The sequence below is a fragment of the Seriola dumerili genome, unplaced genomic scaffold, assembly GCF_002260705.1.
Source record: "Seriola dumerili isolate Sdu_G_001 unplaced genomic scaffold, Sdu_1.0 BDQW01000088.1, whole genome shotgun sequence".
In the NCBI taxonomy this organism is placed as follows: Eukaryota; Metazoa; Chordata; class Actinopteri; order Carangiformes; family Carangidae; genus Seriola; species Seriola dumerili.
This window is the reverse complement of record NW_019174343.1, coordinates 8,971,121-8,995,030: the sequence shown is the minus strand read 5'-3', so window position 1 is coordinate 8,995,030 and position 23,910 is coordinate 8,971,121. Positions and strand designations below refer to the sequence as shown.

The 23,910-nt window shown below is 42.4% G+C and overlaps 1 protein-coding gene across 1 annotated transcript in view; it reads left to right on the top strand.

The window, feature by feature from the left end:
- Positions 1–12,173: 12,173 nt before the first annotated feature.
- LOC111221884 (protein FAM19A1-like) overlaps positions 12,174–23,910 on the top strand; it is a 98,137-nt gene continuing 86,400 nt past the window's right edge. Inside the window, exon 1 of the mRNA XM_022745474.1 lies at positions 12,174–12,297. Within this exon, the coding sequence (XP_022601195.1) occupies positions 12,174–12,297 (124 nt within the window). The remainder of the gene's footprint in view (positions 12,298–23,910) is intronic.

Below are 23,910 nucleotides of genomic sequence, written 5' to 3'. Positions count from 1 at the left end.
CATGGTTAATGGGGTCCAGGGTGATGAAAGGTAAATTGCTAAGCTCACTTTCTACTTTTTCTCTACTCACACTGTCAGAAACATTCACTAACTTTCCTCTGGCCACTTAAAACAAAGTTGAGAGAATAAGATGACATGATCGATGTCAGGGGTGACACACTGCAAATAGATGATGAATTGCAAGACTCTTTAGACTCTGTAAATAATTGATTGTAAAAAGAAACATCAGATGTATAGGCATTCAAAAACTACAAGCGTCAGTGTCAGTAGGTGATGTATGGAAACCCAGTTAAGAGCCCATTTCCGTCCTATTCCACCAGGAGAGGAAAGGCTGTAGTAAATAACCACTACGTTGCCAGAGGGGGGAAAGAGAGAGAGAGAGTGGAGAGGAGAAAATCCTCTGTACTCTCACCACCTTTCTTTCTCTGCTGCTTCCTGCTTACGCTACTTCATGCATTGATATTTTGTCTGCCCCCACCACCACCCCGAACACTCCTCTCTATGTCTCAATCTCCTTTGCTTTCTTGCCCTCTCAATCCTGCTTCTTTCAGTCCTGCGTGCCTGGCAGACGATTGCTGAAAGAAAGGTGGAATTGGATGCTTCCCTTGTAGCACTTTCCTTTGAGACTTGTCGAAGATTTTGTTTTGCTGGAGTGAGTGGTTACAGCTCACTGGCTCATCGTCATCCAAAACATGCCCAAAACAACTGTCTATCATGGTCAGCTGTGGCCCTTAAGAGTTCAAAGCACTGAGACAACAAAGATGCTTCTATCACATCATTCACCAGTTGTGATATAACATATGTCATATTATAAATGTTTTTCATTGGTGTTTTTCATTTCCTGTTCTGAAGGTTGAAGGGATGGGAGAAAACAGGTTTCTGCTATTGCATACTCTTCATGGTTGTACTCAGCTCCTGGATTAAATTGAAGTCGTTATTACCCAGATTTGGTGAGTCACTCTAACAGATGTGTGCTCTAAAATGCTGCTTTCAAATATGGCTGAGTCATCCCTAGTACCTCTCAATGTAGAGTTGGAAGCCCCCCTCCAACTCCAGTGAACTGCACTGGAAAATGCAATCCTTTGTGGGTGGAACTCTGGGTGTTTGACATTCAGCGCCTGAATTTTTCCGCAGGGCTTCATCGCCACTTTTGACAGATCATAATTGTCAGCAGAGGGAAAACATTGAACACCCTTGTCTCATGGCTGATGAAAAAGGTCACTTCAGTTCCTCCATATTACCCTGACCTGTGGAGTCACGCAGCGGCAGCTGCGGCGGCTGACAACTCAGTTGTCCGTTCCCTGCTTTTCCCTCCCCAGCAAAGCAATGGAGGGTTTAATCCCTTCCCACAGGTAGAAACCATCTCTTCTCTTATCTCCCTCTCTTTCTGCTTCCCTTTGAGTGATGGACAGGCAGCTTGAGCTGTTATGGAAGGCAGCCAGACAGGTCAAAGGTGACTGAGCGGAATAATCCCTTTATGAAACTCTCCTCCCCTGCGAAAGTAAAGCTGGCGTAAGGAAGGTCAGTGTGTAGGCTCTGTCCCTCCTCAGCATCAGCCAAAGATTGTACCGCTCTATTCACTCCCTTACCTTGAGAAGCACACAGCTGGCTTATCGCCCTGGAATTGGCTGTGCAGCATGAATGCAGCAGAAGAGAGAAGCCGGATGAATGTTTGAATGGAGCTCGAGTGTGAATGCCTTACCTGTTTCACTCTATCTGCTGCCAGCTTCTCTCTATCCTCTATCTCTTGTTTCTTTCTCTCTTACTTTTATCTCGGTCTGTTCTTCCACAAATTCAGTAACCCTATGTGTGAGGAATTGAATCTTTCTCCTGTCTGTGATCTGTGTGTTTTTAAGATGACCTGAGTGAGGACTGAGTCTTACTGAGAGGGATCATGCCCTTTTGTATAGGTTGGGATAACATCAAACCTGTTCTTCTGCAACACTGTCTCCAGACAAATACAGTAAAAATACAGCTGAGAAAACATTTCAGTGATTCTGAAACTCTTCTTTTCTACACCACCTTTCAGCCAGTTTTAGTTTTGCACTGCAGATAAAAAAAAAAATGAAACAAAGTGACAAATTGTGTTTCCTTAAAGTTGCATTTACAAGGCAAGAGGTTATAATACACCCTCTGAGCAGCGCTACTTCTTCAGTGCAGGTTGGAGGCTACAGTGAGACGGACAGGGGCTAGCTGGTTAGCGTGCTAACTTCAGCAGAAGAAAAGACACGATAGAGACAAGAGGATGCTATTTCCTCAAAAATTTGTCAAATGATACAGAGAATTCTTTCAAAAATGGTCGAGGAGACCTTTCATGTTTGCAGCATTCAGCCTTTTTCATTGTTAACTTTTGACTGGACCTGAGGTTTGGCACACAGACCCAAACTGTGTTATCAAGCAGTCAGATAAATTACTCACTTATTGTCACTGTGACTCCGTTAAGTCACGCTGAGGAGCATTGACAGCTGTCATTCTGAGGAAGCCTTGAACAATTACACATCTGCTAGCTTTTCAATTTGCTTTTCACTTTTCCAAAAGTGAAAATGAGTGGCTGCAGTTTTTTTTTGTGTCCTTGTTCTCATCAGCATCACTCTTTTTATCACTCTTTTTTCTCTCAGCAGGTCCCCTGTCTCATCAGTTTAATAGTGGTGTATTGAGCAAAGCATTTCCACAGGTGGTCTCCTTGGGCCAGAACCCAACCCCACTGTCCCTGGTCCAATTACAGCAAGAAGGAGAGGACATTTTTATTGGTCTGTGAGGGGACATTTCCATGGCTGCCATCGTCTCCAGGAGTACAGTCGTCTAGCGCTCAATTACTCCTCCATCCTGAACCGGCAAGGGAAAGAAAACGTCCCCTGCTGAGACCTGGTGAGTCCCAGCGCATTACCAGCACAGAATTTCTGACCTACTTCAAACACACACAAAAAAAACCACCCCGCAACTTATTTCCACTGCTACCTACAGTATATGATTGAATATGTGGTAAGTAATATTCCCTGGGAGTTTGAGTAGAGAGGCACAAGCACACACACTCTTAGATAACATACAACAAAAAGCATTTAAAGTAATCTCAATAAGTTTGAGTGCAAAGGTGGCGTAAGTAATAAATTACCTCAAAGGCACACATTAATAAACAAAAGATAGCCAATTTGATAGCAATCATAACTATGATTTGTATAGCTCTTCACAACACAAGCTAGGCCTCCTCAAGCGCTTTATTTTTAAACACACAAAAAAACTGAGCTTGTGCCAGGCTGGATTTTTTTTGCGTGTGTATGATTTAGTTGTATTTTCTCCCTTCAGTGCTACTCCTCGACAATATGTATGAGTATAAGTATGTACGCAAAAAGAATAATGTAATAACTACATGTAAAAAGAATAGAAAACCCATGTTTCCTGAATTCTACTTAAATTGAGATGGTCTTAAATTTAGCAGTGAAGTCAAATATCTTGGGTCAGCAATTTACAAATGATCTACTAAATGACATATACAATGTCAAAAATAAACTGCTGTGTAGTTCACTTATGAATTTTAATGTTCTCATTTGATGTAAAAGCCTGGCTTCTCAGACTTCTCTAGATGCCGCTAGGTATAAAAAGAGTAGCAGACTGACAGTTGCCTGCAATAAAGCCACAAGGATGCTGTTTTGTGTGCCAAGATTTACAGTGTTAGTCATATGTTCATCAGCATAAATATGCACATATGCCAGGCAGAGATAAGGAGCCTTATACTGTATATAAATGTATGTGCAGATAGAGAACAGCAATTGTGCAATAGTAAATAGTACTTAAAGTTGCACACATTATAAATCTTAGATGTAATGATGCAGGAATGTATTTGTTTTGTGAAGTGTTTTTGTTTTTGAGTACATCCTGAGCAGCTGCCTAAAGGCCTCAGAAAAAAAAAATGCTAGCAGTAGTGCTGGCTCTGATGCCATGACCTGATGCTGAAGGCTGTGGCACAGCACATGCCACCAGCAACAGAAAGTACCTCCCCCCACCTGGAAAAGATATTGCTTTCACACAAGCAGGTGAGAAGCCTCAGACACAGTTGAAGGTGCCAACAGGTGTAGTCAACGCAGCAACCCAGCGGCAGCTGCACGTGGACCTGGACAGTTAGCTCTATTTTCCTGACATGATTACATTGATAACACTGAAGCCTGGATGTGGTTCTATAGTGTCTGAAGTCTCGAAGCAGGTGATCGTATTCGGGTGGACTGTGCCCGGGGAAGATCAGATTGAGGACGCCCATATATCAAAGAAAGATGGACAGATGTTAGGAACCGGTGTAAAAGACAGAGAAGGAGAGCTCACTGGTACCTGCTGAGGTGGTCTACCTACTCTGTGCAGCATTTGCACTGTTGGCCATTAAAGAGTGAGCAAAGAGGAGAGCCATCAGGTGCACAGTGGATCCAGATGACTATGGAATGTGTGATTTGTGGAGTAGTACTGCTGGGACACAAGTCAGTGTGGCTGCTTAGTCCTGGTGAGTCTCAAACCACCCTATTACCCCAGGTTACTTTATCACTTGGAAATAGGAACGTTGTAGAGCTCAAGTCCAGATTTTTTTTTTTTTTTTAAGAAAATGGTTCAATAGGTAAGGTGTGCACTACACCCAGTGGCCTGTTATAACAGCTGATCACAGAGCTGGAAACAAAAAGCAGACTCAGCAGAAGCAGAGCAGGTGTAGTAAAAACAATTATTTCCTTGTAGTGAGGCAGGCTTACACAGTCTGCAGTGTGAAGTGTGAGAACAGAGCAGTCAGAGCAGTCAGAGCAGGCAAACAAATCAAAATTGCTACAGCAAGCAGGTCATGACAACAAGCACAGGCAAAACACAACTAAGGCTCAGATGCTAATGCTAACTACACTCTGCACTAATGGGATGATAAAAGGAGGCTATACAGACAGCCACGCCCAACCATGTAAACAGACCTCCTCCCTAAGACTTTATAAAGTGGTATAATGTAACACCGCTTATGCCTTTTGTAATTGAACATAAACACCTGCCAGGGACAGAGTGGGAGTAAAGTCCACAACTACATCAACAACAAGGCTACATTCTCATAAATGACCATATAAATAACCACCAAAGATCAGAATTCACACTGGACAGTAGAGCAGTAAATACAGCAGCAGACATATTTGAATTTGAGCGGCTGTTTCTTCCTTCACTGAATGTTTTTGTGACAAAATTCTGTAGCTCTGACCTCTCTTTGAGTAGTTAAATTAGTGTATTCGAATTTGTCGTGAAACCAGAACAGAAAATATACCTATACATTATCCTGCTAAATAAACTCAGACAGGCTTCCTCTTGTCTTCTGACTACCACTTATGCTGTAAATCTTGACTGGTGTTTATACTGGGCTCCCTGGGAGCTGTGGTCTTGAACCCACTCTGCAGAGTTACAGCTGCTAGATGCACAACTATTTGATGCTCTTTGGATTTTTATGGATTATAACTTCTTTTCTCTGAGCTTTTGAGCCAGACCTTTATGGGTTTTTTTTTTCAACTTTGCTATTTCCACAGTCCACTGTTGGCTGCCTCAGTGGTTAAACAATGATAAAGATACCACAACATAAACGTTTGGAATGTGGACGGAGCCGCGGAACCGAACAGATACTTATCTGGAGAGGGAAGCAGATATGAGGAAGATGATGGCTACATAGAACCAGAGTGGGCTGATCCACACAACACAGTCACGTCTATCTCTCTCGCTCTCTTGCTCACTTTCTCTGATGTGTGCCACATCACTCAATGCAGCCCATTGGGAAAAGTGCAGGTTCTACCAGAGGCCACTGACACCAATGAATGGAAACAGTTCAGTTACAGAGGAGTGAAGTGTATCAATGACTAACTGGCTTGAATTTGCCTCTTGATGAAAATGAGAAAGTAATTAGGGACGAGACAACAAAAATAATAATGTTTACAGCTATGAAATAACAATTTACTCATGTGGAACTGTGTATCACTTCCTTTTAGAGTTCTTAGTGATGTTAAGGTGTTTATTCTCACAGGATCTGCTAACCACAGCTGAAGGTAAAGCCTGAGAGGTTTATGTGAGGAGAACTGTATATCCTCTCACCTTACCTTTTAGGCAACACTTAAATTTCCAAATCGACAAATCGACAACACCCTCAAAGCCAGATTCGCTCTGTAATGAATACCTGTGAGCAAAAGCAGAAAAATGAACGCACTGACAAATGTGAAATAAATTATTACTATAGATCAGGCTCATTAATCATTAATCATCATCTTCCCTTCACCGTACACCAGTGAGCAAGAGTTGCCGCTGCATACTTCCTCCAAATGAATTTTCTCTGCCTGCCTTAATCTTCCCTTCCTTTTTGCCATTTTCTTTCTCTCGTTCTGTGTCACTCTACCTTTCTCTCTGATAGAATGTTTTATGCAGTGAGTGTCTAAGGAGAGTAGGTTTACTAACACAACAACTCCCCTCATCAGGCGAGGAAATGCTTGGTTTGCCCCAGTGAGAAATGATGAAAAGTATGCAGGAATAATAGTGGACACGGAGTCATTTTTTTATAGGAAAGCAGGAGGCTGCTCAGGGGGCTTAAATTGGTATTTTGTTTCTGCTAGCGGGTGCATATTGAAGCTTGTTGGCTCCAGTGGAAGGAAGAATTGTATTAGCCAGAGGGAGAAACAGAAAGAAAGAGAATGACAGAATGAGAAAGAAAGACAGAGAGCGGGACGGCGTTATTGGCAGACGCTGCTGTTTAACAGGGCTGCCCAGATCCAAACACAGAGTTGGCCAGTGATTGGTCGGTTGTGGTTAGGTCTTGGCACAGGCGGTGGCAACAGCTGTTTGGAAATGATGGAAGCCCCCGAGAACGGAGACAGAGAAGAGCAGGACCGCGACAACAATCCAGAATTACTGTGAAATTCTGTTGTCCGGTCATTCTCCCGACACAGCTCAGACTGACGCAGAATGAGAAATAGAACGCCACAAATTAACAACAGGGAGAAAAAAAAAAAATTAAGATAGAAATGGGAGACTGGTGTTGGTACTGCACATGCTGAAAGGAACATGCAGTAATTGGATGCCTTCAATCTTAAGTTCTCCTCTGAGGCTTGTTTGTGGGCCTGTTTCATTTCACGCCTTCATCTCAGTCTAATGGGACAGATCATAAAGACATTATGTGTTGAAGACAAAATGAAATTCAAGCGTGCATGTTATTAGCGCTCCTTACAAAAGGAAATATCAACAAATATGCACAAATACTAATAAGCCTATTTATTGGTCATCAAGCCATTTTGTATAAATATAGCTTGACAGTGTAGAAACACTAATCAATGTGGTAATTACTCCGCAGTTCTTCCTTAATGTGAATCTGGTCACTTAACATGTGGTGTGCTTTACCCAACGGAGATCCAGATGGCAGCTTCACTATTCATAACTGCAGTCCCATCAGATTGTAACAGAGCTGTGTAAATACAATGGACAAAATCCAAAAGCAAAAACACATCAGCACATGGCTAAAAACACATCCAGGAATTACAACCACACCACTGTTATTTCTTCTGCCTCAGCCACGAGAGGTCTCTGTTAACAGCTACTGTTTTACCCACTCAGGTACTCAAATCACACTTTAAGAAATCCTACAGAGGGAATAATAAATCCCCCCCACATCTCCCCTCCATTTTATTACTTTATGTTTTTCTACATTTAGCCCCTCTCTCCCCTGCAGATTTTAACTCTGTGGGGCTGTGCGCATCTGGCTGTCAGATCATCCTATGGCGTATGAAGAACAAGCAGAGGCGATAGCAGCAGCAGCAGCTGGGGTGGTCCAGAAATCCCTCTGGCATGACACAGTGACCAGCAATTGAAGGGCTTGTTAACCATTTCGAAAACGCCACCTAACTGGATAAGTGGATAATGGCAGCCAATCAGGAAGCTGATCATTTTGCACAACAGCTCTCTGAGACATGGATGCAGTGTATTCACACAAATCACAGCGTGCAAAGAGAACAGAGCGCAGCTAACATCTCTGAGACAAAGTTCATCCAGATATTCATCATTAAGTTCATCTGTCTGCGATCCCCCACAGAACCAACACTATCCTCGCTGTCTGCCAGCTTATTTAGCCCCTCAGCTGTGTATTGTTGTGAGTAGCATAGAGTTCATATTCTATGAAATGTCAGACTGTGAGTGAGTCAGCCATGGCAGGTGCGTGGGATTGGCATCTACTGTAAATCTCTGGTTAACAGTATAATGAGTTACAGGGGAGCTCCTCCATATGGAAGGAAATGTGTTGGAGGGAAACATACTCCACACAAACAAGACCGGTTGCTCTCACCTGCCTGCATGGCTGAGGCACAGTGGAAACAAACACACACACACACACACACACACACGCACACACACGCACGCACGCACACACACACACATACAAAAGACAGTGGATGTCTTTCCGTCAGCACCACCACATTCAGTTTGTGAGTAAGTGACAGAGGGATGCTCACAGACTCTTTCAGGCCGCCACTGCAAATGCAAAGCAGTGGGACCTGCCCCCCCCTCTCAAAAAAAAGGGGGGGGGGGTCTGGCCGTGAAAACAAACCCTCACTCATCATCACAAAAACAGGTAGAAAGAGCACAGATGGATAATATGGTGATTGCAAAGCTCTGATGAGGTACTCTGCCTTCTATTAAAAGTGCTGCGCTTGGAGCGTATTTCACTCTCGCTTGAGGTTGATGACTAAAAGAGGAACATTCAGTCATCCTCCCTCCACATCCTCTCCAGCTCACACACACTCACTCACACACACACGCAGGGAGACACACTCAGACACATACAAAGTGAGCTGAAGGCTACCCTTGCATGTCTCATGACGTTGTGGATGGGAGGTTGGGATATAAAGAGCGATGGGTTAATAAAGAATGCTTCATTTGCTGATGAAGTCTTGATGCAGGAGTGGGCAGTCTTGCTTTAAGACATGTGATCTGACTCTCTCTCATCTCTCTCTCTCTCTTTCCAGCTGGTCTACGTTGTAATACACACACAGAGACAGAGACACACACACACACACACACACACACACACGGATGCACGCTTGCTCACACTCGCTCTGCCTTTCTGACACAGACTCTACTTAGTGCGTTGGAGAGAGCACTGAGGCTCACACTATCAGCACAGCTTCTCAATGGGGGGACGCAGCCAAGAGCAGACAGAGCAGTCATTCCACTGGAGCCTTCCGCTGCACGCGTGAGAAGGAGACGACAAGTGAGGGGGGTAAATTAGCTCCCTGTCACCACAACAGAGGAGTTCTACTGACGGAGAGGACACACAGACTGAAGGAAGGAGAGGAAAAGAGACCTGCACCTATGTGGCTGATACAGCAGTGACATGATCAGCCTCCCATCCCTCAAATCCTGGCCAGTTTGTGACACAGACCCCTGGGTGTTTTGCTTTTGGTGACTGTTTTGTGTTGCCAAGGATTTCAAAAAGGGACTGAGCAGCAGGGGTGAATAGGAGGGGATACTGAGGAAAAGAACAGCATTTTAGCTCCTTTTGTGCGGTGTTCGGCTTATCTGACTACTGGAATTTGGCGCGGGAATCCCTGGCTTCAAAGTATGGATGGATATAAGACAGAGGAGTGAGTCTGCTGGGCGGGCAGGCAGGCAGTGATTCTGACTGAGCTCCTTTCCTCCTGAACGCACAGCTCAGGTAAGGGTGTGGGACTTTCGAGGAATACCTCTGGTGTTTGGGGATGGGATGGGTGGGGTTGGGGGTATGATTTTACCAGGAAAACTGAATCTTAGGGAAGCATTTCCCACAAAATTGGCTGCAGCTTGCAGAAAAATATGTGTGATGTGAGTAAAGATGACAGGGCTCATACTGTATGCAAGAAATATGAAAAACAGCTTCTACTAAAAACATCCTGTATATCATGATACAAATATTCTTTTCGGCCATGTTACATAAGTTTCAACCATGCTTAGATGGGCTAAACACGTTGCACTCACCTTGACACCATCCTGAAAATAGGTACTGTGAGCACATCTAATAAAATGCAAAAAGTTCAGATGGAAGCCTGTGTTATGATGAGACATCTCCACCACCCCGTGTGTTTTCCAGACTAATGTGTGACACTCAGACACGTACGTTTTGTGGGAGTCACCGCTGAAGTCTTCTCCGGGAAGAGTGCAGGAGACAAAACGAGTCTAATTTTGTGAAAATCGATGTTGCACGCAGGTGCTCCACTGGCTCACCCGCTTGCAGGTGTGTCTGCCGCTCAACTCCTCGACCGCATTTATACTATCTGACGCTGGACTTAACAATTACGCAAAGAGGAGCTGTTCTGTCGGTTTGCATGGCACTACAAAACTGAGAGTAAACTGCTCTGAATATGTCTCTTTACATCGCGTGGAAAAGAAGACGGGGAGCCTGTTTATAAAAAGCTTACTTGCGCTGAGAAGAAACGAGGCACCGAGAGCAAGAGTTAGCTTCTCCTTTCTTGAAAGCTGCTTCCTTTCCCTCTGAAGTTGCTTTTAAATGAGACTCACGCTCGCTCGTTTTATTTAAAGTCTGCCGTGCGTCTTCACCTCTGGTGAAACGCTGCTGGTAAGCGCCACATACTATTTTCAGCAAGAATGCTTTCCGATAACCGGGAGGAGCTCAGGGTCTCTATGCAATATGCAGTTAACGATTCTATTGTATATGCAGGCAGCTTGGCGAACAGACACACTGTGGGGTTAAAAAAAAAAAGACAAGAGGAAAACACACTCATGGGACCAGTTCACATTTCCACAAAAACCGCGGATTATGTTGGATTTAGTGCAGGGGTGGGGATTTACAATGTGCTGTTCATAATAATATGCTTAATTTTCGCTGAATATTAAGCAGTCTCAATGTCACTGAGGGCACAGAACACACGGGCAACATTTAGTAGCCTAATGGCTTTAATCTCTGACGCTCAAAACACAAAGTGTGTCTAGTTTGAGCAAACAGGCAAGCAAGCAGTGTCTTTGCTTTGTGGAAATAACCCACAGGATCTGGCCTGCTGTCATGGCACTTTCTTCATTTATATCTATACAGGCACCTTATTCAAACGTGAAATTCATGATTTCTGAAGTGTTTCTTTAACAGACCCCCTGGGGTTCATTCTGCTTCATAGCCTCTTGTGATATGGCAGAATCAAACATTAAAGGAGCTTTAGATTCACACAAAAAGACACAATCTCAGTGGAAAGTGAGAAATGTAACACAAGTGCAGCCAGATCCTGTGATTTCTGAGTGATACAGCCGGTGAGTAGGGTGAAAATATTCCTCACAAAACTGATCATCTGTCCGAGAGTTGTACCTTTTTCCCAAACAGCCATAAACAGCCTCAGTGAGTAGGTTGGAGATGTGCCGCTTTAAAAGTCTGAGGCAGACACACCAAGTTGTTTTAGAGGAGGTGGAGGTGATGATTTTAAATATCCCACTGTGGGGGCCCTGAATGCAAAGAGGTGCTAATAACACCTGGAAAGGAGGAGAGCTTCATTATTCAATGAGGGCTAAGGCGTGTCTCCATATGCTGGGCCTCACCAGCCATTAGGCACTCACTGAACAAATCCGCAAAAAGGCTGTTTGTGCATAGAAATCCTATCTTTTATAAACTTTATGCAATATTCAGGGCTCCAGTGACGATATTAACGACGATGTAGTTGTCATAAAAAGAAGAAATAGCTCATTATAAAATTATTTGTCTGACAAAAAGCTTGGAGGAGGATATTTTCCTTCTCCTGCATTTTATGTCTTATTTTGGTGTGGTACAAGTCCTTTTAGGCTACAGCAGGTTTGGACAAGACAAACATTAACGAGATAAAATTTGCGTTTGATCATTTGCTTGAGTCTTTTGTCTGCAGGGTTTTTTCCTTGAAGCTTCTGTCTCTCTTTTTTCTTTTCATTCCTCATGTTATTATAAGAAAATACCCATGGACGTATGTGTAAATAAATCATACCAGTAGATGTCTTGGTCTAAATATTTCAAGTTGATATACAGTATTTCAGAAGATGTGCCAGTATTCTTGTCTCTTTCTTTTGTTTGACACAGTGAATTAAAGACAATGTGTGTGTTGTAAATATGTGTGTGGACATGCTGTAATACAACTCTGCCCCTGCCCTCCTCTTGTTTCCTCCCCTGCTGTGTGCCGTCCTGCAGACCCGGCCTTACCATGTCCTGGTTGTTGGCCATGTGGATTAGCCTTGGCTTCCTGTTGTTGTGCCAGGCCACGCTCTACCAGACCATCCAGCAGCACCATGTGGCCCGACCCGGTCGCACCGACATTCTCACCCTGGGTTTGTATGCCTCTTTGACAGATTTCAGCTTAGCGGCATAATCTTACGGTGCGAGACGTTTCCCTGTCGATGGGGCAGCACTTCTCGGCTTTGGCTGTTTAAAAGCAGCAACAGCAAGAGGCTGCTGCAGTAAGTCGGAATGATTTGCCACAGCTCTGTACTGTAACATGATGATTCACCATGCTCACAGTCATAAGAGATAAGGAAAGGGGGAGACTACTAATTGTGCCCCTAATTGCATGTTACATACTTCTACTTAGTCACACTCAAATCTATCTCTCCGTACACATTTTGCGCTATTTATGGAAGTAATATTGTTGTTTGACTTTGATTCTTTTGCTGAGCTGCATGCTTGTGTTTAAAACCTAAATGTGGAAGCCCTGTTAGACAAAGAACATCTTCAAACATTGTGATTTTGCTGGTGGGGGTATGATTTCTGTCTGCGGTGAGGAATTCTTGACTACTGCACCCTGAATCTTGCTGGCAGACTGTTACGAGTAGGACAAGCTGTAGGCAAAAATCCCTATTACTGTGCTGGTAACCAAGAGAGCTTTGATCACTGTGGCTTAGATGGAAATGACAATTATGTTTCCCTCTTTTGCACTGGAAACGTTTGGCAATTAAGCTTGACGCCTTCTGCACTGTAGGGGCAAAAGGGGAAGGGTAGACGCCGAGGCAGCTCTAATTCTCTGATTATGGAAAAGCTTACCAGCATTTCTTATGGTGTATGTGGGAGTGTAACAGGGCAGGCAAAGGTTTTTTCGAGCAAAGCAAAGGCTTTCTTTAAGCTTCTAACAATGAGTGTGACTCCCATGCTGAACCCTCGTGCAGTGTGGCTCTCTCCGGAAGCCAAGCGGCCGTTAAACATTGATGCTATCTTCTGCTTGATTCTCTTTTGTGTGTTGCATTGCCAAGCTAAAAGACGGTAATTGAAGCACAGCGTGAGGAAGAAAAATCCAGCGCTGAATTGTCCATGCTTGTGTTAAACACTGGTGACTTTAAGCAGCATGTCGGAGAATTGGCTTACTTTTGCTTCGGAACAGCTGACACATGAAAATCCGAGCTATGATAGATAGAAAGTTCTCAAAGTATCCCAGTCCCGTTAATTGGAACAAGAGGGTGAGGGATGAGCGACAGAGAGCTCTGAATGAATTTTTAAAGGCTAGCTTCCAGTTTTTCTTGTTTTTTTTTTTTTTTTTTTTCTTTCATTTTTTTTTTTTTTTTTGACTGGTTGGCAAGTCGAGCTTGGTGCCAAAGATGTACAAGGAAGTGCAAGGCTCAGTAAGTGTCTTTTGAATAATGCAGTGGTCCCAAGGGAGAAGAAGAGGAACAAAAAATAGTCCCCCCACCCCCCTCTCCAACCACCACCACCAACGTAGATCTAGAAGAGTCATCCAGGCAAAGGATGGTTATGGCTGAGAGTCCTCTGGAAGCTTTCCTGTCAGACAGATCAACTCACACACTTACTGCATACAACACTAAGGAGGGTGCGGACATGTACACGCTTACATATTCACAAACCATTCTCTCGGTGAGGCCATTATGGGGTAGGATTTTCATGGGTCCTCTGGGGATACAGGAGCTGTGTTCAGGACACCGTCAGTCAGGTCTGAGAGGATGCAAACTTATATTGTAGAGATGGATGATAAAAACACACACTCGGTTGATCTGATCTTTTACAGTCTCGGATTTCATTTACATTATTGGACTGGTTTAGGCTGGGGACATTCAATTTTGAATAACGTCACTTAGAGATTTTCAAAAAAAAAAAAAAAGAAGATGTTACTTAATATACCAGAATTTATATTGTTGCTGTTATAGTGATAGTTTAGCACAAGTACTCTGGAAAACTTTTAAAATCAAACAAACTGATGCATGACAGCAATAATTGGTGCTGACAATCATGATGCTGGGATACGTTATGATGTTTTACAACTTGGCGCTCAGAAGGAAAACATTTCCCTTTTTTTTTCGCTGCTGCTCGGCAACTGTACAATTTACTGTATATCATGTTTTTTTTAAGAGGATTAAGCTGACATCAATCTTACTCAGCCGTGGAGTAGCGTTAACCGATTTAACCAGAACTGCTCTCTCAGAATTGAAATGCTATGATGAATATTTGAATTAGAATTGATTTTATAATTTGAGAAGCTCTCTGGTTTCATTGAGGCCAGAGCCCTCAGATATAAATAGATATGGATATGTAGGACGTGGCAAAAAAAAAGAGATGTCTTGCTTTGAAGAATCCATTGGTTTTCATGCTTTGCTGTTTTCTGTAATCAAATAATGTTTGCGTTTCTCTGGAAGACGCGCTGCGATGTACTGTCTGCCATACTGTAAATGAAGTTGTAGATTGCTTTCTCTAATGAAGCACGACATATACGGGTTTGAAAATGCATTCTGTGCAGATGAAAGAGGAATAGAAACCGTGTTTTATCTTAGACTCACACCTCAATCTTCTCAGATTATTGGCTGATTATCTTTAAAATTTATTGATGTTAACATAGGGAGAGCTTCTTTCCCGTGCCTTGCATTGTAGCCTGCTATGCTTCTGTATTGTCCTCTGGACAGCTAGGAGCTAAGTCTTGAAAGGGGGAACATTGGGTTGGTATTTTGTAAGAAACCGTGTCCTGAAATAAATTTCTGTGGATCTTGGCATGCAGCCCAGCCAACTGTCTGAGAGTCTGAGTGGTACAAAAACCGTCCCACATAGACAAAGATACACAGACAAGGGGCTGTGTGGGTATCTAAGGAGGGGAAGTGAAGGTCATGTTCAGCTAGGTACAGATGTAATCCTCTGGCCTGGTGAAGCATCTAACAATGTTGAGAAATCAGCTTAACTGCCTCCTGCAATGGTGAAATGACAGTGCATACCAAAAAAAAAGAAATGTTACTGCAGAGATAAAGTTTCAAGATCGCATTTATTTATTTTCTCTGAATGTTTCCGTGACAAATCGGCATAGTCACCACTGAGGCGGAGATTGAGTAACGAGTTGCCTGACTGCTTCGTCACCTGCTCAGGAAGCGGCGCCGCTCTCTTTCCCATGAGCCCCCGCTTCACACAGCCTTCCCCTGCATCCTGCTCATGCGGCCGAAGATTGATGGCGGCCTGATTCTGGGCAGCCAATTCTGGTCTCTCAAGAAATAATCCACTACATTGACAGATGAGCTGAATGTGACATGACACACACAAGCCTCAGCTCTGCACTCTCCCCACCTGCCAACACAGCGAGCACAAGTGTTCACTGCCAAGACAGCAGCCACACAAATCAGACCACTCTTGACAGCACGTAGTATTGGACTCCATCACAAGTCAGTAAAAGTGCAACCAATTTACAATGTCAGTGCATTTCTGGCAGTAGTTACTGTAGATTTGGCGTGTTCTATCGTTAAAATGAAAGTGCTCCCTAATGTGTTGACTCCACATTGTAGTACAGTATTATCGATAAGTTGTCCTTCACGGGCACTGTATGTATTTACACCTGTTCAGCTGCAGTATGCATCCAGTAGCATTGTTCATAGCGTATCAATGCCCAGTGGGACCGTCTGAATGTAACAACACTTTAGCTGCTGCTTTGTTTTATTATGACTATGACAGGACAGTTTAAGAGAGTCTCAGATCTAATAAAGCAGCATGATTCCTGTTCCAGGTGCAGCTGTAAAACTAACTCTACTAGCCCGTTACACTTTGCTAGTAGTCTGTCGCTGACGTTTTGTTTGACCACTTTTTTTTTTGTTTTTTATCAGCCATGATGTCAAAGGCAGCACAGTGTATATGTGCACCGTTACCAAACTCTGCTTCGCACTTTAAATTAAACCACTTACTGTGTAAGTTAGCAGCTGTTCATTTGAAAGAATATCCTGATCAAAGGCTTGCAATGAAATGTGATTCAGCAGTGACTGGCAGCCATAGGCATACTGATTTTGCATGTGCATGAGAAATGTATTACATGACAGCACAAAATGGGTTATGGACTTGCTGAAAAGGCTGATAACTAACAATGTGGTGCTGCTGTTATGTTTTTATCCATTGATATGAAATGGCTTGTAAAGTCTAATCACAGATGATTGGAAGGCATTTTAATGAGCTCATTGTTCAGCGTGCCATAATGCTCCCTCAGTGCAGGAAACTCATTGAGGTGAAAGAAAACATGTAATTACTTTGATTAGCCAAGATGGTCAAACAAGAGCAACAGTGTGATCAGAATCAAGGATGTGTTTGGTAAATATAAAGATGCTTTAAGAGCATGACCTGCTAAAATACTGCATTGCTGAGCTATAGCTTTATGTATCCATTGAAGCTCCAGTATTTTAACTTAAGATCTAAGGATTGGGGTTTTCTGAGGAGAGAAAAATCTGACAAGATACAGGGCGTTAAAATAAACCTTCAGCTTGATTTAGGATAGCTGTCTTTTTGGTAAATGAGGACAGGGTGGAAGTATGGAAGCCATACATACACACGGCATGAATTGATTTTTTTTTTCTCTTTCTTTCCATTGCCGAGCGGATGGCTGCTTCAGAAGATTGATGATTTTTCGGGCAGTGTTTGGGAATGTTAAGAAATTAGCTTCACTGGCTCACAAAGTGAACGCACACACTTTTTTCAACTCGCAACTCATTTTCATAGTTCTCAGACTTCTCGTTACAATAGCGCAGTGTTGGTGGCAGACACACAGAAGTGAGCATGCACTTTTGTTTTTTTTACACAGTCATCTTCAAAGTGGTAATCTCGCTGCTTCGCTTCTTCTGTGGAGGTGTAAGCTTTTTACAGTGTGAGCGGCAGATCCATCCACACTATCCACAACAACAGCTGTCCATATAGGCTCTCCGTGTTTTGTTTTGCCATTAAATCAGCTTTATTTACATCCCCATTAAACTGTGGGGACTAATTAGTGTGAGAACTGATGGTGAAAAAACATTCAATTAAATTACAGTTACTTGAATGGATGACGCCTCAATCATGTTTTTGAAGAGGAATTGTTTGATCTGGCTGGCAGCACTGGCTCATGTGGAAAAACAGTATAAGCCACATGCACACATTTACACACACGCACACACATACATATACATGCATACATATCCGAACCATTACTGTTAAAGGTTGTGGAATAACCTTTTATGAGGCTGCAGGTTGCCATGTTTTTTTTTTATATGTGCATTTCTGTTTGAGAGAATATTCACTTGTGTATGTATCATGTAAAACCACCTCCTTTAGAGATAAATTAAACTAAGAACTAAGGGGTGATGGAAATCATAAATCATATATGACGCAAATTTAATTAGAATTCATTTTGTGAATATGGCATCTACAAATCCTGCCTTTTGCCAACAGAGGATCTCAAATCCTATAATCTACCTCCACATGGGATTATAATTGCTTGGAAAACTGTGGGCTTAGGTAGAGAGCTCATCAGTGCTATGTGATCTGTCTCTCTCAAACACGCACACACACATGTAATGAAAGCAACCTTTTCTATAAAAAAAAAAACAAAAAAAAACTAGGCAATAACTGCCTGATCATTCAGGTGCCGAGCAGCACTCTCTCCGCGCCTGGCCTCTTCCCCCAGCCCTCTTCCCCCACCCCTTCGGCCCTCCCTCCCTCCCTCCCTCCATCTCCTCGTCTCTATCGGCCCCTCAGACGATTTGTCATGGATCAGATGAGACAATTTGTCATGGATTAGTGCACTTAAATGTCTGTGTGATAGTGGAAGCAGTCACTGGAAAAGCTTAGGAATCCTATTACACTGCGTTTTATGGCCAGCAAGAGTGGAGGGAGTGGAGGTTGATTTGGCAGTTTCTATGGCCTGTGTACCATTTCTTGACTTTTTCCTCCACACATAATCAGATATTCACTTAAAGGTGAGCTCCACTAAGAAAGTAGACCAGAAGTTATATATTCTTTCCTCATTCACCCCTTCTTGTATATGTTTCTATTTAATTGACTGTTAAATATACCCTTCCTTTAGTTGCCAAGTGCCAGCCAAGCTTTCCGTTCTCTCACGGGACATTAACACAATTATCACACTAACTGTGATAGATTCACCACTTGAAAGTTGCAGTAATCATTAACACAAGGGGTCTTTGATGTCAAACAGATTTTGTCAGTTGTTATGAGCTGATCTGATTAGCTGCAGCTAGCTAGTATGAGCTAATGCTATTACTAAAACTCTAAATATGCTATTTTTTTTGCTAAACTCCAACGCAATGGATGATCCAGTCCTGAACAGTTATTATTCTAACATTACCTGTAACCACAGAAAATATTAGCTACTGACACCCCCTTGCCTTTGGAACTAACACTAGATTAGGTTACTACTGTTAGTAAGCTAGTTAGCCGGGCATGCTAACTTATGTTGGAGTAGACAAACACACTGTTCAATCGTTTCACTTTTCAATTTCGCTCTTGTATTTTTGGTTTTGTAAAAGCTAAAAAAAAAAAAAAAAAGCCCCCACTGTCCAAACTCTTTAGATCCAGATTATAGCTCCTAATAAAAACTTCTTGTGCCCAATTTCTCTTAGATACGGGTGATTATGGGTGGGGTTTAGTAAACAGTCAAGTACGATGTTGTTTGCCAGTATATTTGACTGCAATAAGTCAGTCACCCAGTGAGAAATTACCTCTGTTTTTCTTAGTGTTTCACATTCAGTCTTGGCAAACAGATTCCATTTCAACCTGTGACAATATTGCCGTGTCATTAGTATTTATTTACTCAGCGGTCTTTCTCATCACAAGCCTTTAAGTGAATGCACTCTGGTGCATTTTCTACCTTCTTGAGTGAGATTAGATAGTATCACATTGATCCTATTCTTGACTGATCTCAGATAATTGTGTCAGGCAGAGTGTACAGGTGCTATTTACAACAGGTGGCTCAATCCCCCAATTATTTTCATTAAACTGAAGAGTATGAAAATAGTCAACCAGTCACACAGTGCAAAGTGTGTCCAAACAACCCAACTGTCTATCAGTACCTTGTGATGCAGTCAACCTATTTTCATCTAGATTAAATAGTCCTCTATGTGTACTTTCTCTGTCATATCCTATTTATTCCAGCTCCCTGCAACACATCAGTTTTTCTTGCATTAAATAGAGCAACAGAAAGTTACTGTAACATCAACCATTATCATCTTTATCCATACAGTATCTTATGCAGCTTCTCTATCACCTCTACGCCCCTCAAGCCCTTTAGTGGCATCTCACTGAAGTGAAATAGCTTGCTTATGTTAATGGAGCAAAGACACACTGCCAGGTAATTGTGATTCAGCACAGCTACCTCGTGGCATCATTTAAAACCACTGCAGGGGACAAATGTTGCTCATTGAGTGTTTTGTTTGTAGAGGACTCACTTTGCCCCAGCAACTCATTTACCCAGTGGCAGTCAAATTAGGTTGTCTTAACCATACTACTAATTTACTCTCTAACACATTTCACTTGTCTGTTTTTTGTCTTGTTTTGTTTTTCTTTGCTTTTTTTTCGCAATCACTTTTTGTAAGACACTTAAGTGGAGTATGTAAAGCATAAATTATTTTTGGTATTGCTTTTAGCCACAATTTCAGAAATGAACAGACAGCAGACAACAGAATCCAAAACAAAACTTGCATGTTGACCTCTGTCATCTTAGCCATGTAGCTGGTTTTCTAATGCCAAGTGAAAATTCTACCCATGTTTCTGTCTTTTCTGGCTTAATTTCTTAAATGTTGAAAGAGACGCAGATAGAATCATTGATTCTGAATTTTAACTTTTGCCCTTGTTTTCCTTTGATAAATTCTTCCTTCACTGACATCTTATCCTTTGAAAGATTAGTCAGATTAATACAATCAACGTAAAGATTTAAAATGTTAGCGTCGTTTGCAGCGTGTTTCCGTCGCAGCAAAGTGGCCAAAAAACCCCCACTTAAAGCAGTTTCAGACTTGGCCCTTTTTCTTCTCCAATCATGTTGCCCCTCTAAACGTAAACACACCTCATTAATATACATTCAATGGGTGAAAACCACTTCATCTTTGTATCCTCTGTGTTCAGATTTGTTTTCACAGTCCTAATAACATGAAATTTGAGATGCATATATTCAATTTGTTGCCATGGTTACTTGCTTTCTCAGTTCACCCCAGTGAATCATTCATTCGAGGCCTGACAGGGGCCAAAAATGGATTATGGGTCTTGGAATTATGGAAACAGAAATCCCCTTGCTTGAATATGTCCCCACTTGTCAAACGTATGATTGAAAGTCTGTCTAAATTTTCCAACCGCGGTGCTCTGTCAGCATTAGCTGAGGTCTATTTGTCTTGTCTGATGTGTCTGGATGAATGTGGCTGCTGTGCCGAGGCAGCATTGTATTGTCTTATCACAGCTTTATCTGACAGCAGACGCTCTAATAATGGAAGTTAGGTTGAGATGTCACAGTTAACTGTTCATCACCGCTATACAGAGTACGACACATAAGATGGACACAGTCAAATGCCTGAATAAATAGACAGGATATCTTATTTTAATCCGTATCAGCCACCATGTTGTGGTTTTCACATTGTTGTGTATCTTGTATTAAATGTGCCAGTCACTTGTACTGTACATGGTGAGAATGGTGACAGACTGTTGAAAATGTAGGAGGACAATTAGTATCCGCTGGCCCTGCAATGTATCTTCATTTGCCACAGTATCTCCAGCGCATGTCAGGTTCACTGAACATGGCTCAATGCCCTCATACCTTCCCGCTCGGTGCCTGTTGGCCAGGAGAAGCGAAAGAATGAAGGATGAGGTGGCACCTGCATGTGTCTGTCTGTAGCCTAATGACCCAGAGGAGCTTCCTCTCTCACACACTATCTCCTTCCCCACTTTTATGCTCTTTGTCTTTGTCATTCTCCGGACATCTCGTCTGCCTATTAGCTGCAGAGCTCATCTTCCTCGGGTCTTATCCCAATCCTGTTCGTTCACTCACAGACTCTTCTATACGTCAGTTTCCCCTGTGGCAATGTCCAAAAAAGACATGTTTCACTTCAATTATCTTGGGAGACTCAGAAAAGAAGGCAGCGTGTATTTGCAAGGAAAGATTGTTTAGAACCTTGGACAGCCAGACAGACTGTGTAGGATTTTCTCTTCCTCATCTCTCATCCCAGAGGTTTAAGTGATGTGAGCTGCAAGGCTTTTCCAACAAAAAGACCTTTTGACCTGCTTTCTGTAAGTTTTGTGAGTTGAGTGTAAATGAGGATTAATGCCTGCTCTAAGGAACTTGTTCAACCTTCTCCCTGAAGGCATCAACAGAAAATAAAAACAGGATGGCATACATGTGTACAAAATAAGAGTGTTATTGGAACTGAGCTGGTAGAACTGAATACCTTTCCACATGCCGTCTTTGATCATACCATCTTTTCCCCGTCCTTGAGGATTTCAGCCCCCTCCAAGGCATAAACTGCAAGGCACGCATGCATGCTAAATAAAAAGTGCTGGAACTGTACTGATGTATAACTGCATCCCTCACCTCATTTTTTATCATAGTATGTTTTTTTCTTTGTCCTTGTGGAGTTGAATCCACATCAAGGCTTGTGAGCTTAAGCTCCTTCATGAGAGACAAACAAAAAGATCACTTTTTATAATGTTGCCGCTGAGCTTTTTACTTTTGTAGGACAATCAGACTAAGTCACGCTGCAAAAATAATTTCAATCCCTCACATCATGGGAAGTTGAAATAGCATGTCTGTGCCCAATATTTGGCCCAAAAGCGAGCCATGTGGGTTAATATTGTCCATTCCAGAGCAAACACGAAAGCCAGAAAGTCGGGTAAAAATGGTTTCTGTAGACAAGCCAAATGCTGCTTTATTTCTCTTTTTCAATTTCTGTATTTTTTCTCCTATTGATGGCCTACACTCCTGTATGTGTGTGACTTGGTGTAAGCGTGTAATGAAAAGTGTACTCAGAGCTGAGCCAATGTGCTCTGCTCTTGTCAGGATCAAGGGCTTTAGTTTCGCTCTCAGCAGATGCAAAGAAGAGTAGCGGTGTGATGTTTCGCTGAAGATTGAAGAAGTACCTCTGGCTCACTTACTATATATTAGCTTTTAGTATTGCATTCCACCTCTTCCCCCGTATTGTTAAGTGCAAGCCTCACATAGAACTGCTCTCCCATCTCGACGTGACACCCCCTTCTTCTCAGGTGCAATCAAAGTGTAACTTTTTGATTTATCCATGAAAAAAAATACAGAAATGTTTTGTGAGACATTCAGTGGAGCGGGCTGCACCTCTGTGTAGCGTGCATGCTACACTTTTCTTTTTTTTTTCTTTTTCTTTTTTTGCAGAATGTATGTGAGACAGAGAGCTGGCAGGCAGAGATGAAGCTGGCTCATATTAGCCCCAGTCACCAGTATTACTCATTCACTATCTTAGCCACTTATTTTGTACTTGCACACCTTTATCTGCTGTCTCATGGCAGGATGGATATGCACACATGCTGTTAGTACGATATATTATACCGTATATGTGACATCATCAGGGCATCACCTCAACATGAAAAATGGCTTCAGCTGTAGTTGCTGCTTCTCAGAGCTTGTTGAGCTGTAGAGGAGCTGCGCGCATGCTGTCAGGGCAGACACACAAGGCCGGGTCTCTGTGCAGCAACATGTTGCTGTAGTGATGTTATTACAATTTTGGATGATTCACATGAGAGGGCAGACAGGCAGGCAGACAACATTGTAGTTTTTCTTTTTTTTTCTCTTGGCTCTTCAGCAAATGGGAAATGTCACCCACAGCTGCAGCTGGGGCAGGCTTAAGGGGGTACATATTCAAAGAGCTACGACTATTTGTTCCACTGGTGTAATGTAGTTGGCGTTATACACCGGAGGGGAGAGGAATAAATGCTAAGAATGCAAAGGAATATTTAGCTAGTGAGGAGGAACAGGGAGCGCAGAGTGAAGAAGGAAAGGGAGACTCATTAGAGATGAGAAGTATCAGTCTGACTTGGAGGAAATATCTGTTTCTGACAGGTGGCTCTCTGCTCTGACATTGTGACATCCACCCTACCAAAATTTGCTGTGTGATGTGTATGTGTATGTATATGTTTAGTCACATTTCGATCTTGAACTTTCTGTTACATTGTACCTCAGCCTTTTGATAACTTGTTGTTTGAGTACATTCCAGTTCTTCAAAATACAACCTGACATCCTGTCTTTTGTTGACTTTTGTTACAGTAGAATAGCAGTGTCATTTAGAGAAATACACCATTTACTTCTGTTTATGTCTAGTTTATATAACCTTAATCATTTTACAGTGCACGCCAATGTTATCTAATGCTTTGTCATGTTTTTTTATTTACTTATCTTGAGCTGCTTTGCAGGACAAACTTTACAATGTCAAATCAATCTTGAAATTAACTGCTGTTCTGGCTCACAAAGATGCCTCAAATAAAGATAAAGGGAAGTGGGAATAAAGTTTATGTCAGCATGTTTTAGAAGCGTTATTGCTTTGGGAGACTGTTTTGTTCCATCAGACTTTTTATTCTCTTCTGTTTGACTGTCTGTGTATATTTGACTTGTCTGTATTAATCATTAGTGGAGTTGGATTTGACAACTTTTACTTTGTTATGAAAGTGTAACTTAGTTTTAATCATGGTTGGAGCCGCAATGCCGCAGTGGT